This window comes from Sprattus sprattus (genome assembly GCF_963457725.1).
Source record: "Sprattus sprattus genome assembly, chromosome: 13".
In the NCBI taxonomy this organism is placed as follows: domain Eukaryota; kingdom Metazoa; phylum Chordata; class Actinopteri; order Clupeiformes; family Clupeidae; genus Sprattus; species Sprattus sprattus.
This window is the reverse complement of record NC_137911.1, coordinates 24499063-24525511: the sequence shown is the minus strand read 5'-3', so window position 1 is coordinate 24525511 and position 26449 is coordinate 24499063. Positions and strand designations below refer to the sequence as shown.

General features: G+C 43.8%; 1 protein-coding gene across 1 annotated transcript in view; it reads left to right on the top strand.

Moving 5' to 3' along the window:
• The window catches only part of LOC308374463 (utrophin-like), a gene marked incomplete at both ends in the record, with an annotated part of 32502 nt that extends 6489 nt beyond the window's left edge, over nt 1–26013 (top strand). Inside the window, 16 exons of the mRNA XM_080850244.1 lie at nt 795–919; nt 1049–1229; nt 5153–5273; nt 5505–5743; nt 7665–7731; nt 9868–9928; nt 10718–10779; nt 12779–12853; nt 14481–14682; nt 14996–15081; nt 16652–16809; nt 18824–18990; nt 19876–19987; nt 20315–20451; nt 24333–24398; nt 25812–26013. Coding sequence (XP_080706370.1) covers nt 795–919; nt 1049–1229; nt 5153–5273; nt 5505–5743; nt 7665–7731; nt 9868–9928; nt 10718–10779; nt 12779–12853; nt 14481–14682; nt 14996–15081; nt 16652–16809; nt 18824–18990; nt 19876–19987; nt 20315–20451; nt 24333–24398; nt 25812–26013 — 2061 coding nt within the window. The remainder of the gene's footprint in view (nt 1–794; nt 920–1048; nt 1230–5152; nt 5274–5504; nt 5744–7664; nt 7732–9867; nt 9929–10717; nt 10780–12778; nt 12854–14480; nt 14683–14995; nt 15082–16651; nt 16810–18823; nt 18991–19875; nt 19988–20314; nt 20452–24332; nt 24399–25811) is intronic.
• Nucleotides 26014–26449: the final 436 nt, after the last annotated feature.

The following is a 26449-nucleotide window of genomic DNA, read 5'->3' as shown; positions in this document are numbered from 1 at the left end:
TAAATTAGATGAATATGCGCTAATTGCACTCTCTGAACTTGAGAAAGATTCCAGGATAACTCACTTTGGGTGGTATCGATCCCTTGTTCTTTTTCTCCCTCCAGGCTGCCCTGTGTCAGTATCGGCACCGGTTGCTGCTACTCCCGTTAAATAAATGCAAATGAAACGTCAGCACGCCGGGGCCAGACAAGTCCGACAAGTCCGTTTAATGGCCAGCTCAGACCATGCAGAGAAACGTCCACCTCATCTGAGAAAAGCAGATCTAAAAACACACACACACACACACACACACACACACACACACACACACATACACACACACAAACATACGCACACACACACATTCATTCACAGAGGTGGGTTATGCTGACAGACACATACAGTAAAGAGATGCTTTCACACCAACTGGTCACAGCCACCCTAACAGAATTGCAGACATTATGACACGTGTCATACAGAGACATTAACTGGAAATCACACATCTCTCCCAGAGAGTCAAACAGGGATACACCTTGTGCTCCATTTAGGTTTACTCTTGAAATGGATCACATGTGGCTAGGTCTGGGACATTGGCTTCTGAGCTCTACACTCAAGCTCCTCTGTCTTTCTTTCTCTCTCTCTCTCTCTCTCTCTCTCTGTCTCTCTCTCTCTCTGTCTCTCTCTCTCACTCTCTTTCTCTCTCTGTGAGATGGTGGATAAGTGCATCTGTTAGTTATGTTCTGAAGAGCATGTTATTATTGACTTTAGGCTGTGTGTTTAACACAGTCTCAACCAGCTACCCTCATTGTTCTCAGGACATCCAAGCTGAGATAGACGCTCATGATGACCTCATCAAGGAGGACATGAGTAACCTGCAGAAGCACACCAGCCCACAACAGCCAGAAGATGGATGCAAGGACAGCACCTCCAGCAGCAGCAGGTATGCTCATATATGCAAAGGTGTATCCACTCCTGCAGGGGATCTTGTTCCTTGGAACTTGACCTCTGGTAATAATATTCTCCTCATTGATTCGGAAAGAGACTCTGAGTGACCGTAACCATTTCCCAGAGTGCATCTGGAAGGCGGTGTGGAGAAGTGGGCGGGACTGATGGCCGTTCTTGAGGAGCTTTGGTCGTGGCTGAAGCAGAGGGACGAGGAGCTGATTGGTCAGAGACCGTCCGGAGAGGAGCTGATGGGTCAGAGACCGTCAGGAGAGGCTGCTCCAGGCCAGCAGCAGGACCAAGGCAAGGTCAGTGTTCTGGTGTGAGCCGACAGAGCAGTGCAGCACAAGGGCAATGAGAAAAGGACGGTTATTTGTTTCAGATGGAGGGGGAATGGAAGAAAGTAACACTGGTGCAATGAAATCATACTTTTCCAAAAAGGCCAGTGGAAGCTGAATGATGAAGTGAAGTGAAAATTATTTCTGAGTCCTTAATGCTTCAGTGATTAAGTGGTAAACACACCATTGATGCCCTGAGATGTAATTTAACCTGCTAATGTCATGCTAAATATAATTTCAGTGCTGATAGAAGTCAATATCCACTTCTACTGCAGAGGTAGTTCTGTCTCTGTGAGTGCTCTTAGCTGCCCCCAGCCCTTCTGGTAAGCGCTCTAATGCAAGGCAAACAATGAACACTCCTCCATCCAACTGCCAAAAGAGTGAAAGGCATTTTTGGCTCTGAGGCAATTCTTTAACGCACACAGTCACAAAGGGATGCCAAGGAATAACAGTTATTTACAACATTTCCTGTATAACTGAACTGCAAGTATTGCAATAAATCATATTGCCTGTGTTACAATACAACCAATCTTTTGCTAAATCATCTTTTCCCCCCAGATGTTTTGTTTGAATTCGGTGGGCTAATACCACATTGACTGATCTCTGTTTCTGATTTTCTTAAAAGCAGCAGCTGGTAATCACCAGGATGTTTGCTTCCCCTTTTAAGCAAATTAATTTACTGGATGGTATTGAACTGCGGCTGAGGGATCACAAAAGGAACATAAACCCAGAGCTCCATCTCAAGCCCAGTAACTCTCTCAGGTGTTGGGCTGCATTCCAGATAGATATGCCAGCCTTTATACATCTCCATTTCAATTTGTGTTCATCAGACTTTTACTGATGCATTTTTACCGCTGAATGCACAGCCTAAGCATTTCTTTGCAGCCATTCTCTTTGAATCTTCTTTTTGTTCTCATCTAAAGGAATAGCCTTGAATAATGAAAATGATCTGTAGCCATACAAAAAAACACCACCATTAGTTTAAAAAAGTCTTCAAGAAAAAGTCTTCAAGGTTATTATTAGTTCAAAGAGCTGTCATGAATTTGTCTGTAGGCTGAGATTGTCACTCCGCTGGTTGAGTTGAGCTGGGATAATCTTCCAGCTGCCAGGCTGTGGAAAAAATATTGAAGTAAATGGTTGGGGAACACACTGCTTATGATGCAGGTGGGAACCTCGTGTCTGATCCACCTTAGGGACAGAGTGCTGAGGGCCATGTAACCTTTTCCATCTCCTCCCCTTTCCGGATGGGAGTACAGAGAACTCAGTAGGTTACTGGAAGTTTGACTCTCTCATGCAGAAACTGTTGTGCGCACAAATTGAATTTAAATTCCCAAAACTGAGCATTTTGAATATGTTTGCTTGTAATGTATGTATTGATTTAGCTGCCTGCCCTCTTAAATTCACTTCAATTACAGCGGCAAGCTGTTGCAACTAGAAGAGTTAATACAGAAGAGGCCCACTTCTGGGTGTGTAAATCTGAAAGTATAAAGGCAAAAACAGGGCTATTCATATCCTATCTTGTTTGAGTTGTATAGAAATTAACGAGGAAACCACAAAACACGCAGGCTTGAAACTAAGGGATGAGCGACTTTTAGGTGTTTAGGTTCTAACTGTGGACTGTGGCAGAAATCTCATTTGCTGATGGCAACTGCAGATCTTAACGTGATCGGGCAGAGCGTGTGGAACAAAAGTGTCTAAAATTCAAATGGCTACAAATGCAAAGACCACTTGACATGACTGGTGTGTAAAAGAAGCACTTCCTGAGAAGTCTGTTTAAAGAATATCATCGGTAACTGGTAGTCTATGACTAAAGGAACACTATGCTACAATTTCCCACTTTTGCAGACAACTAGTTTTGGTATCCCCTTCAAATTATTTTTTAAAGGTGAAGGTCAGGTATTCAGCTGACACTTACCAAGTAATGTCCTGACATCCTGAAACAATCAGGAATGGAACCTTGGTCAACCGCGCGCCCCCATTGTGATGATATATGACTAAGTGAAGGGCGGACCAAGACACCTGTCATTTCCACTAGCCAGTCCTAGTCCAGTGTTCCATGTTCCAGTGATGTAAACAAAGCTTTTACAGCATCACAAAGACACTAGCTAGTATGTAAGCAAGCTTTTAGCGGTGCCAACAGGGTTGTTGGTGGTGTTTGCAAGGTTTTACATTCCTTTAGGTACCAGTAGTTAATTCGCTAGATTTAGACCAATTTACCCTTGGGAATTTAACAGTTATGTTGTCATTCAGCATCTTGCTTTACCAGTTGTACTGTATTACTGTTATATGAGCATCAACATTCACAAGTGATAGAATCTAAATAAGCACAACAAACTTCAAGAACAGATCGGAAGACGCAGTCAGGTTTCTGGAGTTTATTTCGGCATTGAGATCCCCTCTACCTGATTATAGAATATGTTAGCATTTATACCATTCGGTCAGATAGTATATATAGGGGGAGACAGTGAGATGGAGGGATTCACCTATGGGGGGAGGGGTGAGAGCAGAGGACAAAAGGTGATAGCAGGAAGGAGGCTATTGGGGGCAAGGGGTTCTGAGACTTTGTACACATCCAGGGGTATGAGTTACAGAATAGGATGATACAAAACAACAGTAGAATAGCTATTTTCGGTTATATCACAAGGAGCACAAGTTGAGTAGCAGGAGAGTAGAGGAAGTGCAGTGCACTGGAGCTGAGGAAAGGTCAGGTGTTCAGAGGATTCCATCACCACATCCTCAGCAAACAGCCAAATATGTGCGGAGAATTCCTAACGAGCTCCAGGCTCTCGCATTTTTGACCCATTGTGAGAGATTCTGAGATGCTCAGTGACTGTGGTTACCATCTGCTGTGCCCATTTTATTCAGCAGATCGCAACTTAACTGAGCTCAGAGACTGGGACAGCACTGCTTATGAAATTCAAGTCTCCCCCTTGATAATCACCACCAAAATGATGGAAATATCCATGGAATGTTTGGGCATTTACACACGAAAGTCCACGGGAGTCATTCTGGCAGCTCTTCGTGATGAGAAATGTAGTGTGGTCTGCATGGTGAGTGCAAAACTTTAAATCCCCCTGGACCACCTGTCTGAGAGAAAATGCTGACCCTGCCTCAGAGACACCACTGTAAGCGATGCTTCAGCTCCCCTCCTAAATCTTCCAGGAGTTCCCAATTGCTCTGTCCAAATTTGATTTTATCAGCAATGTTGTGTCTTATCAGAAAAGCACACACATACCGAGAGGGAATATTATCAAAGTACTCCCTGATGCTGTCCATAAACTAAAACCACAAGCTCTTTCAAAAAGCTGCTTTGCTATGCCAAGGTCAGCTGATTCAAAGACGTGTTTTGAATTTGGCTTCTTTGGAAAACTTTATTTGTGTTTCTCTTAGTTCACCAGCCATTACCTTTGTTTGTATGTTAAGGAACCTCTTTTATCTTTCAGACATAAACGTCTGCTCTAGCTTATTTGCATAGAGATTTATTTTGTTGTCCCGAGAGCCCAAACATCAGTCAGTGTTTTCTCCCTCCTTGAAATGAATGAGGTGATGCATTTGTCTGCAAAGTGAGGCAGACTTGAGGGAGTTTGTATGCTAAGACCATGAGCAAGCAGTATTCCCCTGGGAAAGTGCACTCAGTTCCTGTGAGATGTAAACTTGTTTTTCATGCACAACCTGGTTGCCTGTCAGAGAAATTGGAATGATTAATCCCGCGTGACCTTTCGTAATACAGTCAGTGCCATTTACGCAAATGATTGAAATGCATTTTTAGAAATCATGTGGACCCGACTGTGGTTAATGCCAGTAAATACCAGTGAAACTGAATTAACTTCAAAGCACTAACCTCTCTCTCTCTCTCTCTGTATGTTTGTGTGTGTGTGTGTGTGTGTGTGTAGAGTTTACTCACTCGGAGAGATCAGGAGACTGACAGCTCGAGAGACCAGGTGTGGCTGTCTCTAACTGCGCTGCCCACACTGGCTGAGGAGGGACCACAAACCGAGAGCCAGTCGAGCCCAGGTGTGACCAGCTGCCCTGCCTCACTCTTGCTGTTCTTCCAACACATACCCTCGCCTCCAATCATAACCATGTGTTTGAGACCGAGGAGTATCTCAAGGCAGTACCATAGACAATAATATATATAGAGAGAGATTTGGGATCCAAGGGTAGGGTCAGTTGTCCAACAACTACTTTAGCAACTGTTTACAGAATCTTACTTGTCCTCCTTTCCCTCCACCTCTTTGCCCCTAGCTGCAGATGTTGTTGATGAAGAGCGCCCCCTGTGGCCAACCAGGGCAGTGCAAGAGGCCTCACAGGAGCAGGGCTGGCAGCAACAGCTGCACTGGGCTCTGGACAGGCTACAGGAGCTTCAGGATGCTGTTGACCGGCTGCAGCAGAGCCTGTCGGATGGCGAGGAGGCAGGGGGAGAGGGCCACCCCGTGAGGGTCACACCAACTGACCCTAAACCGGAACACTGTGAACAGTCCACCGTGAGTTTAAAGACATAGAACAGGCTTTCATCAATCATCTGTCATAAGTTCTAGACTAAATAATTATAAATCAAAATGCATCAAGTTCACCCTAATAAGGTAAATAATTATGATCAAATAACCCCCTCATTATTTTTTTTGGATTACAATTACGACATTAAATGTCATTTAAATGTTTTAATAAGACCAAAAAGAGATATGGGCCTGTGTTCAGAAACTATCTTATTTTAGCACAAAGACTCTGTATACGTTCTTAAATAGTTGAGTTGTGTTAAAAACCAAAGCTGCTGAGGAACATTTACTAAGTTATAATGTAAGAGTAAAGCTAAAGATTCCTGCATGCGCTGTGTCACCATACACAAACTGCATTACAAAGGCAGGAAAAGGTTAACTGAAGCATGCTGCTATTTGATGTTAAAGAGATAAATAAGGTCCTTGTTTCCCTTGTCATTGGTACTGGCAATGGTACAATGACTGTCAACTGACAGACTGAATTTAAATCAACAAATGTCAACTGTGACATTTTCTGGGCCAGCCTGAAGCTACTCAAAGACACTGCAGATAATTCAGATTGAGCAAATGTAGGGAGTTTAGGAGTAGGGAGTTATAATGTGTACCAGCGGATAGTTCTGTTGAAAATGACATTGCTTGTCGCTTTCTTGTCTTTCAAGGGATGTGTAAAGGGCACTGACCCCCTTGTTATGCAAGCAGTGAGGAAGAATCCAGCATTTACTATTCAACTGACTCCATGGACGTCTATTGAACTGCACAACCTCGGCACGCGCTGGAAGGTCCTTCCGGTAAGGACATCTGATTCATCTGATCACCCATTGATCATTGAGAGTCCCCTTAGGGCACAGCGTCTTTGTAGAGGATAATAGGACCCGTCCTGTTCATGTATGCCCCTGTGACTGTATAATTTGAAGTGAAAGCATTGATTGCTTTGAAAATCTCAGAGTTATGTCTGGGCGCAGAGGGTCACTGATTGTTTCCTAGTGTGTACATTCTTTAATGCCCTTGTCTGGCAGTTTTGATGAGCATGTAGCTCAGACAGCCCTTTGAGAATTGGCTGGCGCAGCATGACGACCTTCTTCCATTGATTTGGAAGTTTGGAGGACAGTGATCGTTTAGTCTTGTGTTTTCGTCTTCTTTTCTTTTTTTTAAACACCCTCCCTCCCCACCACCCTTGAGTGACTCCCCTGAGATCACTTAAGTGGAATTTAGGGTCGGTTTTAGACGCAGAACCGTAACTTACAGATGTGGGTTTGTGTGGTGATGTAGGGGTAAAGGCCGGATTATACTCAGTTTTAAACGCTCAAATTGAGTCCCCTGCTCCACCAGGGCGTTTAAAACTGAGTATAATCCGGCCTTTAGCCCTACAGCACCACACAAACCCACATCTGTCCCCAGGGCCTCTCAACATGGCACAGCAACCTCAGTCGTAAATTCTTGTCGTTTTGATTGGCTGATTTTTAAAGAACGTACACTGTGTGAACTGAATAACAAAACCACTGTGTCGTCACCTGGTTGGAGGTGTTTGGTTCGGTGATGACTCCATGACCCCTCCATTGCACGAGGAGGGAGGTTTTTTTTTACCTGACCTACATTCTGATGGGTCCTGTCTGGTCGATCGGAGGTGTCTGGCTGTCTCATCACGGATACCTCTGAGGCTAGCCTTCACCTCCCTGCATAAACAGCATTCATCATCTTCACTTTCAACCTTTCAGCCTCCACCCTCTCCCTTTCAGCTGATGATAGTCATTTCGAATGCAGCTCTTTTGTCTTCTGGGTTAACTCCAGAAACATCGTTCTCAGCAGACCGTGACAGGATTTGTTCCTTTGTGTGTGTGTGCTCGTGGCCTCTGCTGACATGTGCTGAGGATTTAGAAAGTAATTTCTGTCTCTCCTTGACGGCCATCAGGGGGAAACTGGAAATGGATCCATCAGTCCACTGCAGGCAACACCTCTGTCCCAGGAGTTCCTGTCCAGTAAGCAGAACTACTAACATGCCAAGTTTTTTTTTAAATCCTGATTTACCCCTGTGAATTTGAATTAATTTTAAGTACTCTTTGAATATTCTTTTCACGAAATAACTCAATCAACTTTTAAACATTTAAAATCAGTACATATTTAAATGTAACTTTATCATGATTAAATATTTAAAACTTAATTGCATTTGCCGGTGTGGGTTTTAAAGAGGGGATTTCAGGTTCAAGTGTGAACATCTGCTGATAACAGATGCAGCTATGCTAACGCAGGTTAATATCTAATGGTTAAGCACTCTCCTTTTGCCACCTGAGTGAAGGAAGTCTCTTTGATGTTGGCAGCACAGTGTTTGTAATGGACCAGTGGTTAGATTTTCTCCTCAGAAATGAAATGACGCATGTCCACTGTTTACTCAAGGCCTGCCCCAACAACATGACAGGCAGATTGATTAGACGGCGTTGGGTGTTGTGCATACCGATGATTCTCGGCATGTGAGAACCAATCAATACTCTCACACAGTGGGTGAAAGGCACAGTAAACCAGGCAGATACGTCCCCATGGGAAGAGCTATCATATCTTGTCAGTGAGGACTGTTGATCTGACCTCCAAACAGTAAAGGCAACTTTAAACAACTTCATTATTAAAGCACCAGTTATGGGGATGCAGTCAAGCTTATAGTACCATCTTATGCTGCCCAATGGCCATCTTTTCACCCTGCTTTCCCCTCAGTCTCCTTGTTTTTTAAGTGACATCACACATGTGAGTGACATCTTTGGGTGCTCGCTTGCACGCAGAAATGCACGTTGGGATTGTTAATGGTACTTTGGTCATGTCCATTGTAACAGGTAGTTATGATTACCAATGGAAATTATTATGCTAGAAGTTAAAGTGGATCACACATCATCTGACTTCATTAAATTGTACAGTTATTTCTAACATTACTGTACACTATGAATCATTTAGCTAGGTATTAAATAAGGAAAGGGATGGCAAAGAGGCATTTGTATGAATGAACAGTTTATAATAAATGCTAAACTTAATTTCACAGACCAGATAGAAAGCTAAAATGCTGCTAACAACCATCAACAAAGACAGTAGTTTTAAATGAAATGGTTGCCAATAGTTAAATATAATAGTTGCCATTTAAACCTAATTAACCTAAATACATCTCATTTTGGGCACCTTAAAACAAGCCCAAAATGAGAGAGGGAATAAGATAAAGGGATCGTTACGTAAGAAATAGAGAAGAAGGGAGGAGAGGAAGAGAAGAAGCAGCCAGCCTCTGATGGGCGTGGCGGAGAGGGGGTAAGAGAGAGAAGAGAGGAGAGGAAAGGAGAGGAGAGGAGAGGGGAGGAGAAGGGGTAAGAGAGAGAGGAGAGGAGAGGAGAGGGGGTAAGAGAGAGAGGAGAGGAGAGGAAAGGAGAGGAGAGGAGAGGGGAGGAGAGGAGAGGGGGTAAGAGAGAGAGGAGAGGAGAGGAGAGGAAAGGAAAGGAGAGGAGAGGAGAGGAGAGGAGAGGAGAGGAGAGGAGAGGAGAGGAGAGGAGAGGAGAGGGGGTAAGAGAGAGAGGAGAGGAGAGGAGAGGGGGTAAGAGAGAGAGGAGAGGAGAGGAGAGGAGAGGAGAGAGGGGAGAGGAGAGGAGAGGAGAGGAGAGGAGAGGGGAGGAGAGGAGAGGAGAAGAAGAGCTCAAGAGCAGAAGAGCCCTTCATTTCTTTAAATGGCTGGTTATTTACCTCAACCTCCATTCCCATGCATTTGCTACAACTCATGCCAATGGTACAGATTCCTCAAGACAACACATTCCTCAAGACAACAAGGCTTGTTGCCACAGTATACAGTGCAAGTCCTCTGTTGTGAGAACATCACAGAGAGGGCCTCTGATAAGCCGAATTTAGGACCCCCTTGCCAAAAATCAGGAACCTGCGACTAAACTTGCCCCCTGGGAGCAAATCATGGGTTCAATGGGCTGTTGTTACTAGCTGAAATGCACAACATGGCGGTTCCCTAAAATGTAAATATGGATTGAAAGGCTGAGTGTGTTTTTTGGAGAATCTTCGGGAGTGGAATGGACCCCCGTATATTAAGAGGCACTTCCTGTGTGTTCCATAAATACTCATAAATGCTTCCTCTCTTTTTACAGCTTCGGTGCAGTTCCCATGGCAACGGGCAGTCACCCAAAACAACGTTCCATATTACATCAAGTGAGTTCTTACCTTTGTCCTCTCTATCATCCATCTCCTGGCGCTGCCGCACAGGAAGGAGGATTACAGCATCTGCCAGGGCAGCCACTGTGTTTTGCTGTGTCACTGCTGTCATGACCCCACTGGGCTTTGAGGCAAACGTCTTTTACTGTGGAAAACAAAGCATACAACAAAACTTGGCCCACCAACATGCCTGATGTTTTATGAAGGCATATATTGGGTGTGAGCGATGTTTTTTATGTGCATTGTAAAACGGTTGACTCATCTCAGAGGCATTAAAACTGAGGGTTAATCAGGGATCAGAATGACTCCTAGCTGAGGAGACAGAGTGCCCAGCCATGTGGGGTTTGGGTTCAGTCAAATATAAATCACACTTCAGCAGCAGCCCAGCCCAGGCCCCTAATTTACAGCACTGCTGTTATTTTCCCCAACGATTGCTTTTAGTCAGTGTCCATAAATGACAATGCAGTCCACTAAAACATTATAAAGCATCTTTTTTATTTAGTGGATGAAGGTATTTAGGCAAGTAAATGAGTGGATGTTACTCCGAATCACATGCTATTAGAAATAAAAAAAGTTGAAGAAAGTCACCACATTCACCTTCATCATTGTCTTGCATATAAGCTTAGTGTCTTTTTTGTAAGATGTAAATATTATTTGTATTCCAGATATTTGAACTTATGATGTTGGAACAGTGTAAAACAATCTAAATTAAATATCTACATAGCATATCATTATCATTTCTTTTTCATTTACTGTTTTTGTTCCTGTTACTGTACCTCTTGCCAGTCATGAGATGCAGACCACCACTTGGGACCATCCAAAAGTGACACAGCTTTTCCACTCAATGGGTAAGCCCATTCAAATCAACATAAACAAATATGAGGTCATACATCTTTGAAGAAAACTAACTCAACCTCAACAGTGTAATAATGTTAATGTTAATGTCTTTGTATGGGAATGTTTAAACTGTTAGATTCAATTTCAAAATACCAAAGGTCTGTAATTGGATCTGTTTTTTTTTTTAGCTTTTTTTAATTCTCATACTATGCCAGAGCATGGGCTTCCATGTACAGTCTTTTAAACCTTAAATCAGGTTGGGGACAGCCTCTCTTTTAAACAGTGTGCCAGCGCTCACATTGAGGATGCTGGTGTGGCCTCAGTGTTTGCTTGTTCCATGCCAACTACTACTCAACAAACTGTTGTGTGGGCTGGCGGACCGCTATTTTGCCTATGGCTCTGTCTTCTCACTACATCACCTATTCTGCTATCTGCATTTAAATAAGGTACACTTATAGTGAATCCAAAGTTCTGCTCTTTTTAGAGCTCTAAACCTTAATGCATCAGGGTAGCATTCTGTTTTAAAAAGGATAAATCCATATCTTAGATATAAATTCATATGTCATATGTTTTGTGAATATTCAAATGACTCAATGTTGTCAAAAGGCAAACTGGTTCTATACATTGAGTGTCTGTATTGTTTTGGGCGATTAAAGTCTCACAAGGTTAGACATACATGTAACACTTCATACTGAAAAGAACCCAGTATGGAGACATCCTTTACTTACTGTATGTTGTATTGAAAACCACCATGAGAGCCATTGAGAAAATTGCTGCAATTCGTCCTAAATCTTGCCCACAGCATCAATCACTTTTAACTGTTTTCTATTCAAATCTGCACCACTACTTAGAACTCCTCCTTCAAGCAGCGTGAAATTAGTTTTGGAATGTTTCAAATGCATCACACCCACAACTGCATCAACAACTCCACAGCACACCCACATTGTATTATGTTGTGTGTATGGTGTAGCAGGCATCTAGCTGTGTGAGCCTAGGGTGCTTAAAAAAATCTTTAGTTTATCTCACCCCCCCCCCCCCACTGCCATGTCACCTGCCATCGCCACCGCCAACTCATGGGTGGCTCTGTGCTGCTCTTAGTTGTCAGACATCTATGCAGCAGGGAATGATGACCTCACCCCACGCAGTCGCTCATTTTTATAAACCAAAGCCAGCGACTGCAGTCACCTGGGGGCGTAATGGGAGAGCTCAGTGATGGGGATAATCCTGACATATGAAATGAAATGTGTCCCAATATTGATGATTAAGTTGTCAGCATGTCACACAAAGTGGCTACGATATACATAAACAAGGGATGAAATACCTTTTACTGTGAGTTGAATGAGTGAAGGGTCTGCCAAGAAAATGATGGTGTCTAGCTCATGCGACAGGATTTAGAGAGCATGTTATAACAGTTCTCTGTTCTTTTGGATGATTTCCAGAGAAGAGTTCAGAGGAAGAGAGTGAAATGTGCCGTGTCATAGATTTGGTGTTTACTTAATGAGCATTCCACTTCTCCAAATGCAATTGTAGCGTGTTTACATTTTAGAAAGAGACCTGTCTGGAAATAAAAACTCAACATGCCATTCTGCTAGCTATTGTAGCAGTTATTTCTCTTCTTGAGAGACTACAAAGCCAACCCTGACGGACTGGACCACGTCCAGATCCATAAAGCTTCATCTAGGGGTCATCCTTCTGGTTACAAGACTCTATCACTGAATCTTTCCTTTTTACATTTTAAGAAAAACAAGTGCAAAACAAATACAACAGTAATGCATGATAATAGGGAGGCAATATTCATATAGAATTTTCTTTGTTTGTATTCCCCCATGCCATAAATAAATAGAGTTAGATTAATGGATTGTTTTCAGGATTCCTTGTATTTTTTTGTTGTTTGTTCTGGCAACATTTCAAGCTTTTGACAGCAGGTAAACATTCTCATTCTAGAAATGTACAGTAAACAAAGATGTCTCATTGTTCTGTATGTACCTTCCATGTGCTGTTGCCCTCCAGCGGATCTGAACCACGTGAGGTTCTCTGCCTACCGCACAGCAATGAAGACACGCAGGCTGCAGAAGGCCCTCTGCTGTAAGTGATACCTCCCCGTAATACTCTCTAAAGTAAATAAAACAACTCGCATCACGATCAATATGTGCAATGATTTATAACAGGGGTTGATAGAGGTAGAGGGGTCGGTCACGACCAGGATCACGCAGCTGCTTCATATGGCTTCACAATGAATCCTGAGCCCAGATTAACAGTGGCGCGTGGCGGGGCACACAATTCTTGTAGCAAAAAATATGAAGACGCATTTGGCGCATAATGAAGAGGAGAAGCCTCCATTAGCCATGGTGAGTCCCTGCAAATCACTTTAGCGGGTGAGAAACAACTCAGTCAGCACCCTTGGTGAGGCATTCACACTAGAGAGAGAGAGAGAGAGAGAGAGAGAGAGAGATGGGTGTTTGGGGTTTGCAGGGAAATCACAGCGAGCACAGAGCTACATAGCCTTGCTAATTAAAATTTTCTCTTGACTTAATTATTTCTGACTTTACCTAATTGTTCCAAAGAGTTATGGGAATACAATATTTTGTCATGAAAAGAAAGCCAAATTAACGTAACATCCGTTTGTGTATTTTTATATGGTAAAGGTCCCTTTAAATTTTAGCTCTTGTATTAAGGTAAACTGGTATAATGGTGTTGAAGAGTGATAGATAGTAAAATATGCTGCACAAGTCCAAGGGCTTTAAGGGTTATGGTGTAATCCCCATGACCTCCCCACCCCCGACCCCCCCCCAAATCCACACATCCACACATCTCTTACCCCTACACGTCTTCCTTATCCATTATTCGCTGGCATTCCCCTTCAGTCCCATGTCAGAAATCTTAGCAGCTGGCAGCTGGACAGCGTAAGCTAGAGCGCTGTCACATTATGGAGTCCCAGCCGAGACAGCCAAACAGGACTTTTTAATTAGTGTGTCGCTGCCAAATGTGAGGACCTGCCTGATGTGAGGCCGCATGCGCAAACTTTGCGACACTATTGTAGTACAACGAGCCAGGTAATGCCGGTGGTGTAGGCTACAGCATGAAGTGGAATGACAAGCGCATTTGTTTACGTTTGAAATCCACCAAGTTTTATGATGTTAAGCTTCATGTTTATTGAATTATTAGTTAAGCAGTGCATTCATTAGCCTACTAGTAACAGTAATACAACATAGCCCCATATGTTGACACTGAGCCATATGCTGTAAACCGTTGACAAAATTATAAAACACTACGTTAAATAAACCTACATTATGCGTTAAGAGAAGCCAGATACGTTGATATTAAACCATGTATGAGAATGCACGTCTTGGATAGTTTGCTCCTGAGCCTTCTGCCGTAAACCGTTTGTGTTTGCGCATGCGGACTCACATCAGGCAGCGGCGGACTCTAGACATCCTATTGGCGGACTCACATCAGGCAGGGTCCTCACATTTGGCAGCTACATAGTGAACACGGGGAACCCAGCGCGGAAATGAGGATTCATCCATTCAGCCTTCTCCACGCGGGCACCATCATTGCGCTTGGCCTGATTGGGTCACGCTCGGATAGCTTTCATTAATATGCGTTGAGTGAATGTCATTAAGGGAAGGTCCCTCAGGAGGTGTAGGAAAAGGAGAGAAAATTAGATTTTGTGGTGAATTAGGTGTGTGTGTGTCTGTGTCTGTGTTTGCAGTGGACCTTTTAGACCTGGCCTTGGCCCAAAGTGTCTTTGATCAGCACCAGCTGAACCAGAACGGAGAGCTCCTGGAAATAGCTGATATCGTGAGCTGCTTGGGGTCCATCTACAACAGACTCGAACAGCAGCACCCAGACCTTGTCAACACACCTCTATGTGTGGATATGTGTCTAAACTGGCTCCTAAACGTCTACGACACGTATGTACTCTTCTGCTTTTGACACTTAGATATACTGGGCTGGAATGCCCATCTATAACACCCATATTCATAATGCACCCATGTCTATGGCTCTCGTGTAATGTGTGGTTTGGGTCTGCTGCCAAAAGGCTATTGTGGCAGACTTGTTGCACATGAATTATGCAGCTTCCCTCTGTGGCTTGCATTTTAAAGGGCACCTTGATGAAAAAAAAAAAAGATGTTCCACAGGATAAACCCAATCCTCATAAAACAAGATGGAGTGCCTGTTTAACAAAAGCTTTGGATGGTTTCATGGGGTCATTTTTCTCAACAGAGGAAGAAGTGGGAAGGTGCGGGCGCTCTCCATGAAAATTGGACTTCTATCGCTCTCCAAAGGACACCTGGAGGATAAGTACAAATGTACGCTCTATAATACAATCCTTGTAATTCATAGCATGTCTGTTTGGTCTTGCATGGTGACAAAAATCAATAGACTATGTCTAATGTAGGCATTGAATACAGCAGTAGAGATGAGCTACTGTGAAAACCTAGGTGTGCTTTTATCTAAACCTAGGGTCCGTTTTCATAGTAAACGTATACGTATTGAGCCCAAGGCTCTGCCTGTTGAGTTATATTGAGACAGGTTTTAATTCTCTGGTTCAAATCAGTGCTGCTGAAATGCCAAATTTAGCTTCAATGTTTTACATCACCATGCAAATTAGGTTTTTACTTCCCCATCCAAGTTACCCTCCATTGCAACTGTGTGCTGATGACCATTAAAGTGGCAATGAGTTCCAAATGCTTCCAAATCATCCCAAAAGTGCCTCAAACACTAAATGACAAAGTCAGAAAGTGCATACATTTTGCCAACAGCCATGCAAAACAACCATGCATGGATTAGATAATATCAAAACTTGCCTGTGGACAGATGGGTTGGGTTCAAAGCTGAGCATCAGTGGCCAAGTGATGTGCAACCAGGACAGTTTTATCCATGAAAGTGCCCCAGGGAGCTCAGCTGTTAAAAGGACTAGTCTCTCATGTATCTATGCAACTTTTCAGTCATCTCGGTGTTGACAGGGACGTACTGTATATATATCACTTTCCACTGATGTTTTACCTTACACTCTAAAATACCACATATTCTCCCCTGGCTGTTTGGTTCATACTAAAGGCTTATGCAATAGTTTGCCAAACAAAAAATAATGCAAATTTGGTGCTCTGTCCGTTTTTTTTTTTTTTTTGTGGTGGTGCACATTAGTATTCCATCCGTCATTAGCACACAAGTTTTGCTGGGATTCGAGTATTTGATATGGTGCTTTAGCACTGCTTCTGAGAGAATCTGAGAATCTGAGAGACACAGCCAGCCCTCTAACTGTTTTATGTAAAGCACTTTGAACTGCAACTCTTGTATGAAATGTGCTTTATAAATACAGTCTTATTTACTTACTTACTTACTTAAGACTCCTCACAGTTAGCCTATTACATACAGTACTTGAGGTGAAGCTTACCTCGCCTTCTGTCTTGAGCTACCAAGGGAGACTTGCCACTGTCACTTTCATTCATTCTGTTGAATTTATGCTATACTTTCAGTTTTGGTTTTATATCTATTTGTTAATTGATTGGTGTTTGGGGTTTTCACCTGTGTCACCTTGTTTTTATTATTATGTTTTGGTATTAGTATTTGGCATGATTTCACCATTACTATTCATGCCTGGATAGAGACCTCAGATCCATGACAGATGCCATGGGAAAAAAAAGTTATTATCACAAACACCTGCTGTCAGGTGCCTCTAGTCTCTAAGGAAGGTAGTTTGCCAATATTTCTCCCTCTGTGCAAGTGAGCTGTTATTATTCTACAATCCATTCCATGGTTAAGGACATCCGAGTGAGTCAGGTTGTCATCATCTCTGTATGTGGGTGTTTTTGTTTTTATTGCCCCCCCCCCCACCTCTGGCCTTCCTCTGACCCCTCCTCTGACCCCTCCCTCCAGACCTCTTCTGCCAGGTGGTGCCCCCTGGGGAGTCATGTGACCAGCGGGGGCTGGCCCTGCTCCTCAGTGCCTCCCTCCAGATCCCGCAGCAGCTGGATGAGGCCTCCGCCTTCGGCGAGGGCAACGTGGAGCCCAGCGTCCGCAGCTGCCTCCAGCTGGTAAAGCCTGAGCACCGGGGGACCCTCGCTGGGTCACTCGATGGCATTGCGATTTACACCAGCAGCATCACAAGTAGGGCTCAAAGCCCCTGATAGGCATGGAACCCGCTGCTCCTCCACTGGGAATGGTCCGGTGACAGATGTAGAGGCAGTCTCAAAGAGAAAGAAAAATAAATGATTCAGTTTCTCTGGGCAAATCCATATCTATCATATTCTGACTTGTCTGCAGTTGAGAACACTTCCCTGCTTCGGTTCCAACCCTTTTACAGGCTGAGATCAGATTATTAATAAGTGAAAAACTGTGTGAGGAAAAAAAAGATGTCTGCTGGGAGGCACTGGAGATCAGCTCAAGATGTTTTCAGGGTCTTAATAATGAAAGGAAAAAGTTCTGGAAGAAAGCCATTTCCCAGTCAGTTTGTCTGAATTCTCCTGAGTTAGATAAAGAGCATATATTGGGCACCATTTCATGTGCTGTCTAGAGGTCTATCTAAGAGCATTGTACAACCATTATTTTCTTGGGAGTGAACTGTAGCCAGCTTTCTATTTGGTCTTAAAAATGGCATTATGGCGGGAGACCATTTCTGCCTTGAATCGATTGCTTTAAATTGAAGTAAATATGAAACAGAATGCAAGTAGGCCTTTTGGAGGAGTAAGAGTCTTACAGCCTGTCCCGTCTACAACTCCCAACACCCACGAGGGGAGTCACATCCTCTTTTGACGCCCAATGAATCCCAATGATTTACCCACAGCTCTACCCATAATGCCTTCTGATGAAGTGCTCATGTCAGAGAGCGCCTTGGTGGCTATTTTGGAATGTTTATATATCTAGACAACTTATCTGTATGCCCCTTCTGTGACTCACTCTACCATTCCTCTCTTTCTTTCATTTCCCCCTGATTCTCTCTCTCCCTCTCTGCCAGTCCTCCTTTCCCTGTCTCCTTCTCTCTTTTTTGCTCTCCCTACATCTCTCTCTGTGTGTGGTGCTCTCACCACACCACGGCTCATTCCATTTAATGTTGCATGTAATGAAAGAGGTGCCTCCTGATAGCCACGCTTTTTATAGCCCGCCTGTAATTGATCCATAACTGGAGTAGCAGTTTTAATGCAGTTTTAGGAGAGAGGGGAACGACCTGCGTCAGTGTGATAGACCGCAGGGTTAAAATTAGCGATGGCCTCTCCACTTACCTCTCGTGAACAAGGTTACCCAGGGACACAGCCTGAGTTTGGAGGTTTTTAGTTCACTCCAGTAGTGGAGAAGCTGTGCGGTGTCAAATGTTGTTTTACCACGTCTTTGAGACATATCGAAAAGCTACTTTGTTTTCTTTTCACGTAGGTATACAACTGTCGTTCTAGAGTTGCTCTTTATACATCTCTGGTGCGTGAAATGAGGGAGGCGATCAAGCTTCTGCCAAGCCAGGTGTTCTCAGAAAAGGTTAATTGCAGCCGTGCTCACAAATAATGAGCAGCCTGTGGGACTTGTCAGGTTTTTTCTACAAATCTGCCATTGGGTTTTCTCTGGCTTTTGACAATTAAGTTGAGTCAAAAACAGGCTAAATCTAACAAAATCCATTGAATGAAGTGGATCATCGTATGGATAAACGGTCTTTCTAGAACTATTGCTTGGTTCAATTTTTGTATGATTAGCAACAGGTGGGTACACAAATCAGTCTTATCACAGCAATAATATGTTTTAAACATATGCATTAGTTTGGTTTGTACCAGATATGTTCAGATGGGTATATAAACCGGCAATCAAACATATTTGCTGCATTGTTCTACTACTGTCAGTATGTAAATAGTATTTATTGTTACACTAGCTCTCTTTTGCTGGTAGCTTGATTGTTCTCTCCCTTGAACGTGGCTTTGGATAAAAGCGTCTTCTAAATTACTTAATGTAAATGTAAACAACTTAGATGGAACAAAATCTTACATTTTGTGTTGACATTGCTTTGTTCTATAAAGACATGATTCCTCTTCACCGCCAAACATACCCAGTGTGTCGTGTGCCCTGCAGGTGGGCAGTGATGGAGAGATCGACCTGGAGCAGTTTGTGGACTGGATGCAGCTGGAGCCTCAGGCGATGGTGTGGCTGCCAGTGCTCCACAGGGTGGTGTCTGCAGAGAGCGCCCGCCACCAGGCCCGCTGCAACATGTGCCGGGAGTGCCCCATGCTGGGCTTCAGGTAGAGCCTGCACAGCAAAGCCTGGACCTGATTGGGCAGATAATCACATAAACACAGACACTGGTGGTTCTTTAGATGGTGTGGGGGGTATTCAGCTGGTCTAGTGTTTTGCACAGAACATCAAGGGTACAAATACGATGATCAACGGAGATTTGGTCCGCCATTTTTTTCTAACTAAGGTAGTATATTTTGAGTGCGCACTGATATGGAACACTCAGGTAAATGTAAACAGCTGTACAGTACATTATCGCTCAATACAGTACACCCCGTGACCTCCTTTCAACCAATCAGAATGCTTGATTTCATCTACCCGTATTATAATCTCCATTAAGAGCTGGCACTCATTACAACATTGCCAATCCATGTGTTACTTTGATGACCGTTAAAATGTGGTCTAACGACCTGGTAGTTGTAGACATTCAACAATATAATTTTTTTTTAACTTTATTTAACTTAACATTAGTCACATGAGCATGGACATATAGTATTCAACTGGTTTGCCCTTTTGGACAGAACATCAGTGGTAATCTTGCCACTAATGGGGACAAGAGTATGTATTCACTGCAACATTTCCAATCCATGAATGACTTGGACGTCAAGCTTTTGCAGTCTAAAACGACAGTAAATACATTGTAGGTGGGGACATTCAGATGGATATTGAGTGTAGACATTAAGATGGATATTAAGTGCTGTTCTTACCTAATGCTTGTCATTAGCTCATATGTGCAGCCGATTTGCTCCATTTAGCCAGGTAAGTATAATTTGTCCTGTAGGAAGTGGGACCTTTTAATACATTAACTTTGAAAAGCAGACTTTTCAGTGCCCAAATGCAAATCAGTCTACCTGATTGCAATCGCTAAGGTCTGTTTTCCATCTCCATTTCAGGTATCGCAGCTTGAAGCACTTTAACTATGACGTGTGCCAAAACTGTTTCTTCTCGGGGAGGACGGCAAAGGGCCATAAGCTGACCTACCCTATGGTGGAGTACTGCACCCCAGTAAGTTTTCACAGCAATGCCTTTCTTGCTCATCCTTTCCCCCTGTCAATCTTTCCCTCCTTTCTCCTCCGTCACTCCGTCCACAGTAGGGTACCCTATCAGAAGTGTCAAGTAAAGCTAGATCCGTGCTTCTGGGTCAGACAGGAAGTTTTTATTTTTTTGACAATTCAAAAAACGTTTTACCTTTTACAGGCTTTCACATTCTAAGACATTAAAACACATTTTGACCAGTGAAGGCAATGCAGGCCCAAGAGAGTACAGTACAATGTGTCTACACAATTGGCCCTCATGTTTCCCACCCAAGCTAAAAGCTTTTTCCCCTTTTAGACCACTTCTGGGGAGGACGTGCGTGACTTCACCAAAGTGCTGAAGAACAAGTTTCGATCGAAGAAGTACTTTGCCAAGCACCCACGGCTCGGCTACCTTCCGGTGCAGCTTTTCCTGGAGGAGGACAGCATGGACATGTGAGTGCTGTTGGAGGCGCCATGACACAAATGCAGAGGTTTTCTGCTTACTTTAGAAAAAAAGTTTTTTTCTAATAAACCAGCCGATCTATGACTTGACCCATTAATATGACCCATTATATATCCAACAAAGTGTGCTGGGTTATAACTGAGATGCAGTTTGTGAGTATGCTGTTAATGGTACAGTGGTACAGACATCAGTATACTAAGTAGGACACAGGTGAGTGTTCTGCTCCGTAGGAAGTAAAGGCGCTGTTCTGCCTTTTTGACCCGGATGGAGGAGGTCAGAGACCAGATGAGATCGTCAGAGATGTGGATGCCAAGGTCCTCAAGACATACAGTCTTAGCTCAGTTGATTTAGAAGGGGGTGTGTATGGCTCCTAACCCACCTGAAGTCCATGATGATCTCCTTGGTCTTCTGAGTGTTAAGCGACGGCAAAAGTTGTCGCCCACACCACACGGACAGATGCTGAACCTCATCCCTGTAGGCCATCTCGTTGTCACCTCTGATCAGACCTACCATCATGGTTTCATCTGTGAACTTGATTATGGTTCTGGTGCAATGATAACAGGAATGCAGTCATGCGTAAACAGGGAGGACGGAAGAGGGCTCAGCACACAGCCTTGGGGCATGCCAGTGTTCTGGGTGAGAGTGGAGGAGGAGAGGTTGTCTAACTTCACAGACTGTGGTCTGTTAATCAGAAAGTTTAGAGGGATGTGCTGATACAAGGCTGGCTAAGGGGATCACAGTGTTGGACTGAAGTCAATGAATAGCATTTCTGACGTACGGGTTGTGACTGTCCAGGTGAGTCAGGGAAGAGTGGAGTGCCGTGGAGACGGCGCCCTCTGTTGACCTGCAGTGGCAGGCAAACTGGTATTGGTCCGACGTAGCAGGCAGATGGGATTTCAAGTGTTAAATAACCAGTCTCTCGAAGCACTTGGCGATGATGAGGGTGAATGCGACAAGACAGAAGTCATGAAGGGCCATAGCAATGGAGTGCTTTCGCACTGGCATGATGGTGGTGGTGGTCTTGAAAACTACTGGGGACAACTGCCTGGGCCAGGGACAGATTGAAAATGTCCGTAAAAAGACCCTGGCCAGCTGCTATGCACCGGCCCTGAACATGGCCAGCTATTCCATCAAAGACTGTTCATTGGGTGATAGATATGCCTAGAGGATGACCTCATATTTTTCCTTAGTCGAAGTGAGCATAGAAGTACCTGAGCCCTTGGGGAGGGAGGCAGAGCTGTTTGGGGGCATAGTACTGGGTGGCTTGATGTTTGCCGTTGGTCTGTATGCCTTGCCAAATGCACAGGGGGTCAGAGGATGGAAGTGCTGTTCAATCCTCTGTTTGTAACTATGTTTAGCCTGGGAGAACCCCCTCCTCAGGTTGCCCTTGCTGAGTTGTCTGAAGGCTGCATTTCATTTTTTTTTTTTTGTGTGAGTGAGTTGTCACCCTGTCCACATACCTGTACCCTTTATGCGATCCAGGATAGGGTGGATGTAAGTGTCAGTGTTTATCTCAGAGTCCGTGGTTGCCTGGGCAGCAAACACTGCTGGAGAGTGGAGTCCTGATTGTCCTCATTTTGGGTTCCATGTGTTTGATGACAGGGGGAGTACTTGGGGAGCAGGAACAACTTTGTAGGCGTCAGCTACACTGGTGTAAACATGGTCCAAAGTTTTTTTTGTTCCCTTGTGGTGTAGGAAACTGGCTGATGAAACTTTGGGAGTATACCTCAAAGTACAGTGATTGAAGTGAAAACAAAAGCCCTATCCGGGTGCATGGTTTGCAGCTTGCTAATAGCAGCACAGTTCTAACACAACCACTTCTGCATTATTATCAATTCAAGGTTATATTTAGTTAACCTGGGTATGGCCATACATTTTAATATAGTTTTAAGGGTTGATTGGTTAGTGTAACCAAACCTTAAAGAAAAGATCTTGGTACAAGCATATGCCAAATTTCTTCAGTCACTGTGGCATGGGGTTTTGTCATTCCGTGTGTATCCCATCCGTTACAATTCCTCAATTCTCAACTCAGAGATATTTTCAGTGCTGTTGAATGACTGCCACTTGACTCTGACTGTCTGTGTAATGCAACTCCATCCACGGTGAGTAGGAAGGGAGAAACCCGAGCACAAACGTCCCAATTGGCTGCGCGTGCTTTCATTGACTCGCCCATGTTCTCTCTGGCAACTCACCCAAGGCTATTCATTCCGCTCCTCAGCTGTGGTGCTCCTGTGTCAACAAACAAATGGCTTCCTCCCTCTGGTGGATTTGCATGTAATTACAGAAGCAATCAGGCGTCTGTTTAGGGAGATCAGTGGGGAAATGAGAGGATGGGACATTCATCATTCTCTTGCTGTTTAATGTCCTTTCGTCTTCAATTGCAACAGCTGTTCTCCCTTTGTCTGTCCTCCCTGTCTCATATCTCTGCTAATACTGAGTGTTTTTAGTTTTTTTTGTTTTTTCTGTCGAGGGGTTTGGGGGTTTCACATCATAAATGTTTCCATGTGCAATCTTCAATCCAGGGCCATTTCAACAGTTTATTTTCACATTCAGTAGCAGAGGCTGTATCAGCGCAGTGTCTGATCTTGACAACTGGCTATATTTGGACCCAGACAGACAGGCAGGCAGGCAGGCAGGCAGAGAGACAGGTTGACATGCAGCTAGACAGGTAGACGGGCAGGCAGTTGAGCTCAGGGGCCTGAAGGCCGGTGGAAAAGCAGGTACTCCCCCGTGTCTAAAGGTGCGGTGTGGAGCATGTGCTGTGACGCAAGCCAATAAGCCCCCCCATTTACGGGCTTCATTGCCCGCGGGGACACAGGTTCGATTCAGGCCTGCTGTCGTTCTCCCGATCCTCTCCCCACGTCTTCTCCGCCTCGCTTCCTGTCCACAACTCTTCACTGTCCTGTCCAAATAAAGGCATAAAAGCCCAAAATAAATCTTAAATAAATAAATAAATAAATAAAGGTGTGGTGTGGAGCCCGTGCTGTGCCTGCCTCCTCTAACATCTGCGCTTTGTTTGTGTCTCACAGGCCGGTCCCTCTTCTCCGCATGTGCCCAGAACAGTATGAGTGAGTGTTGCTCTATCTATGCTACACAGTCTCATCTCTACTCGCCACTTTCATTAGGAAATACAACCATGTCACAATGTAGATATGACATTACATTGCACATAACACATAAATAGGTATGGTGTATACTATTAGTTTTCCATTTTGCATCAGGCTTAGACAAACCACACATTCATTGCAACACAGCATTAACCATGAACAGCCACTGATCCACTCGCAAACTGAGTCATCTCCACAAAGTTGTTCTATGTATAGATGATGTGTGGTCATGCAAGAGTTCTTTGTTTGGTGGATGGTGGGTTCCAAGAACGGTATCTGTTTACAGTTTGGCCACACAGCCAGCAGACCGTGTGGAGTTCTGCTGACTCACTGTGCAGATGGGGGAAAGGACACTTTGTATTCGATTTAAAGAGCGGACCTAATTTACTGCCCATACACCCTTGTTATACTAAACACCACACTAGCTCATACATCACAGCTATACACTCATTATGTCGCCTTTTTAAATACCTGATTTTTGGCACATCCATATATTGAAAAAATCTCTTCCATCGTTCTCTCATTTGTTTTTTACAGCACCCCTGATTATATTTAGGGTAGATGCTTCAGATATAAGCCTACACTGAGTGAATCCCTGTAGGTGGAAACATGTATCCCTAAAATTGCCTCAGCTTCTCTCTCATTTCCTCTGTCTTGAGCTAAGCCAAGCAAAACAGCCTTCAGGGAGCTACTTTATCTGAGACATTTTATCCACAATATCAGCTGTGTTTTTATTTTGTTGTTTTTGTTTTGACTGGTCCCAGGATGGCTCCGATAGCAGGCTGGGAGCGAGACGTGTCTGTGGAATCTGCTTCAGACGCAGAAGGGGGGTGAGTCATCAGATCAGCTGACAGACAGACAGTTTCCGTCTGGACGGCCACCGACCAGGAGATTTGTGAGGTCTAATCAAAATCATGCACCACAGTTTACGAGAATTTGCTTGTAAAGATCATCATTGTTATTCCCAAGCTTGTGTCAATAGTTACCTTCAGCGCTCCCATTATATGATAAGAGCACAACAGGGAACAGACGACAACAGGGAAAATAAGGATCACGGCTAGGGGTCACTCACTGTTTATTAACTCTCTAAACATTCCTTTTTTTAACAAATTAGATCACAATTACAATCCACCCTATATATTATATTTTTGAAGCACAATACATTTTGGTCAGATTATGGTGACTTGTGTCCCTTTTCCAGATGGGGGTTACAGGGTGGTACTAATCGTTTAAAAAACCCATTTGCAGTCAGGTTTTTATCTCAGTAAGACTTAATTGGAAAGAACTCATATTCCACCGAAGCGCTCTCCTTAATTTTGCCTTATCGTGACTAATGAGAGTATTCATCACCATAGCGTCCAGATAGTGCCCTGATCCATGGCGTGCCCACCTTAACCTCCAGATAGTGCCGTGTTCCATGGCGTGCCCACCTTTTCTCCCATGCAAGGAAAAAACCTAAAGGCAAAACTTCTGAAAAAAATACCTCCACTCTTCTCTCAGTGCTCTTCTGGAGTTGATGGCAGCAGTGCTTTAGTTTACTGTGATGACTCTATCAAGCAGCAGCTGGAGAATTATAGTCTAATACGCACAAATCACTAGAAAACTCCAGAGTAATTTTATTTAGCAAAGTTATAACCTTGCATACTTTTATGATTTCAAAATTATTAGTGAACACATTTCCTCCAAAAACTCTAAAATATGTTCGAGAGTAATATTTTGACCGCTACAATAGATACGACACATTAGTCTCACACTACAGTGGAGGAAGGGTACTGTTCCATAATGAAAGTTCCAGCACTATGAAATAGAAGCCCTTAAATAGAATGCAATGAAAACTAATTAGATTTCTGCATTGATTAAGGGAGAATTAAGGGGCTGGTTTATATCACAGACCAACACACTAAGGAGAAATTAAAGCAGGGTTTGGTTCCACATTAAAGACCCCATAACACATTTTGAAAAGGGTGGTGCATAGTTGCAGGTAAAATGAAGATTAATGTAAGTATATTTTGAGTTTTGAGGACCTGTTGTTTGGGTAAACAAGAAGGCCTATGTCATCTCATGGGGGATTATTCAGCGCAAATCTGTGGATTCATATTTATTTGTGTGGATTTGGCTATTGCTCAAATGAGAGATCTCACTGGAATCTAAATCTCCCTGTTCTTTCGTTTCTCACGTCCGCCTTGTCGGCACACAAACAACCCCCTCTTCTCTCCCCTCCCCTCCCCTCCCCTCCCCCTCAGGTTCCCGGAACACGAGTTTATCCTACCAGAGGCACACACTGCCAGCACATCTTGCAGTCCCCTCCACGTCCAGCAAGGGGACACCCACAAACACAGCCACAGCCACACCTCCAGCCCAGTCCAAGGTCAAGCCATAGAGAGGAGCGAGATGCCTGAGGAACCTGATGGTCTCGTATCTGCCCTAGAAGAGGAGAGCTGTTAATACACCCGCACTCTCCTCACGCGCCAGGATAACAATTTGAAGACGAGAGAGGAACGGCTCAGCCACGTTCTGGAGCGCTCATAAAACACAAATCATTCAGTTGCCGTTTCTGATGGATTTATTGAACTGACAGTCAGCAGGGTCAAACCGGACAAGTGACTTTTGAGATTTAAAGATTTAAAGAATTAAAGTTAAACATTAACTACTCAAACCCAGACTGTTGTGCTGTGTTGTGGAGTTACGTTTAATGTGTTTAACGTGTTACATAATGAGTATTGGAATTCAACTGAAGTACTCTGTTACTACCCAATAAAGAAGTTCCCACCCACCAACCGTCTAGCCCCTGCACATGACTTTGCTGGAGCTTGAGGGGAATTTAAAGTATTAGCATACTACGCAAAGCTACTCACAGGTGATTGGCTGATCTAATCAGCAA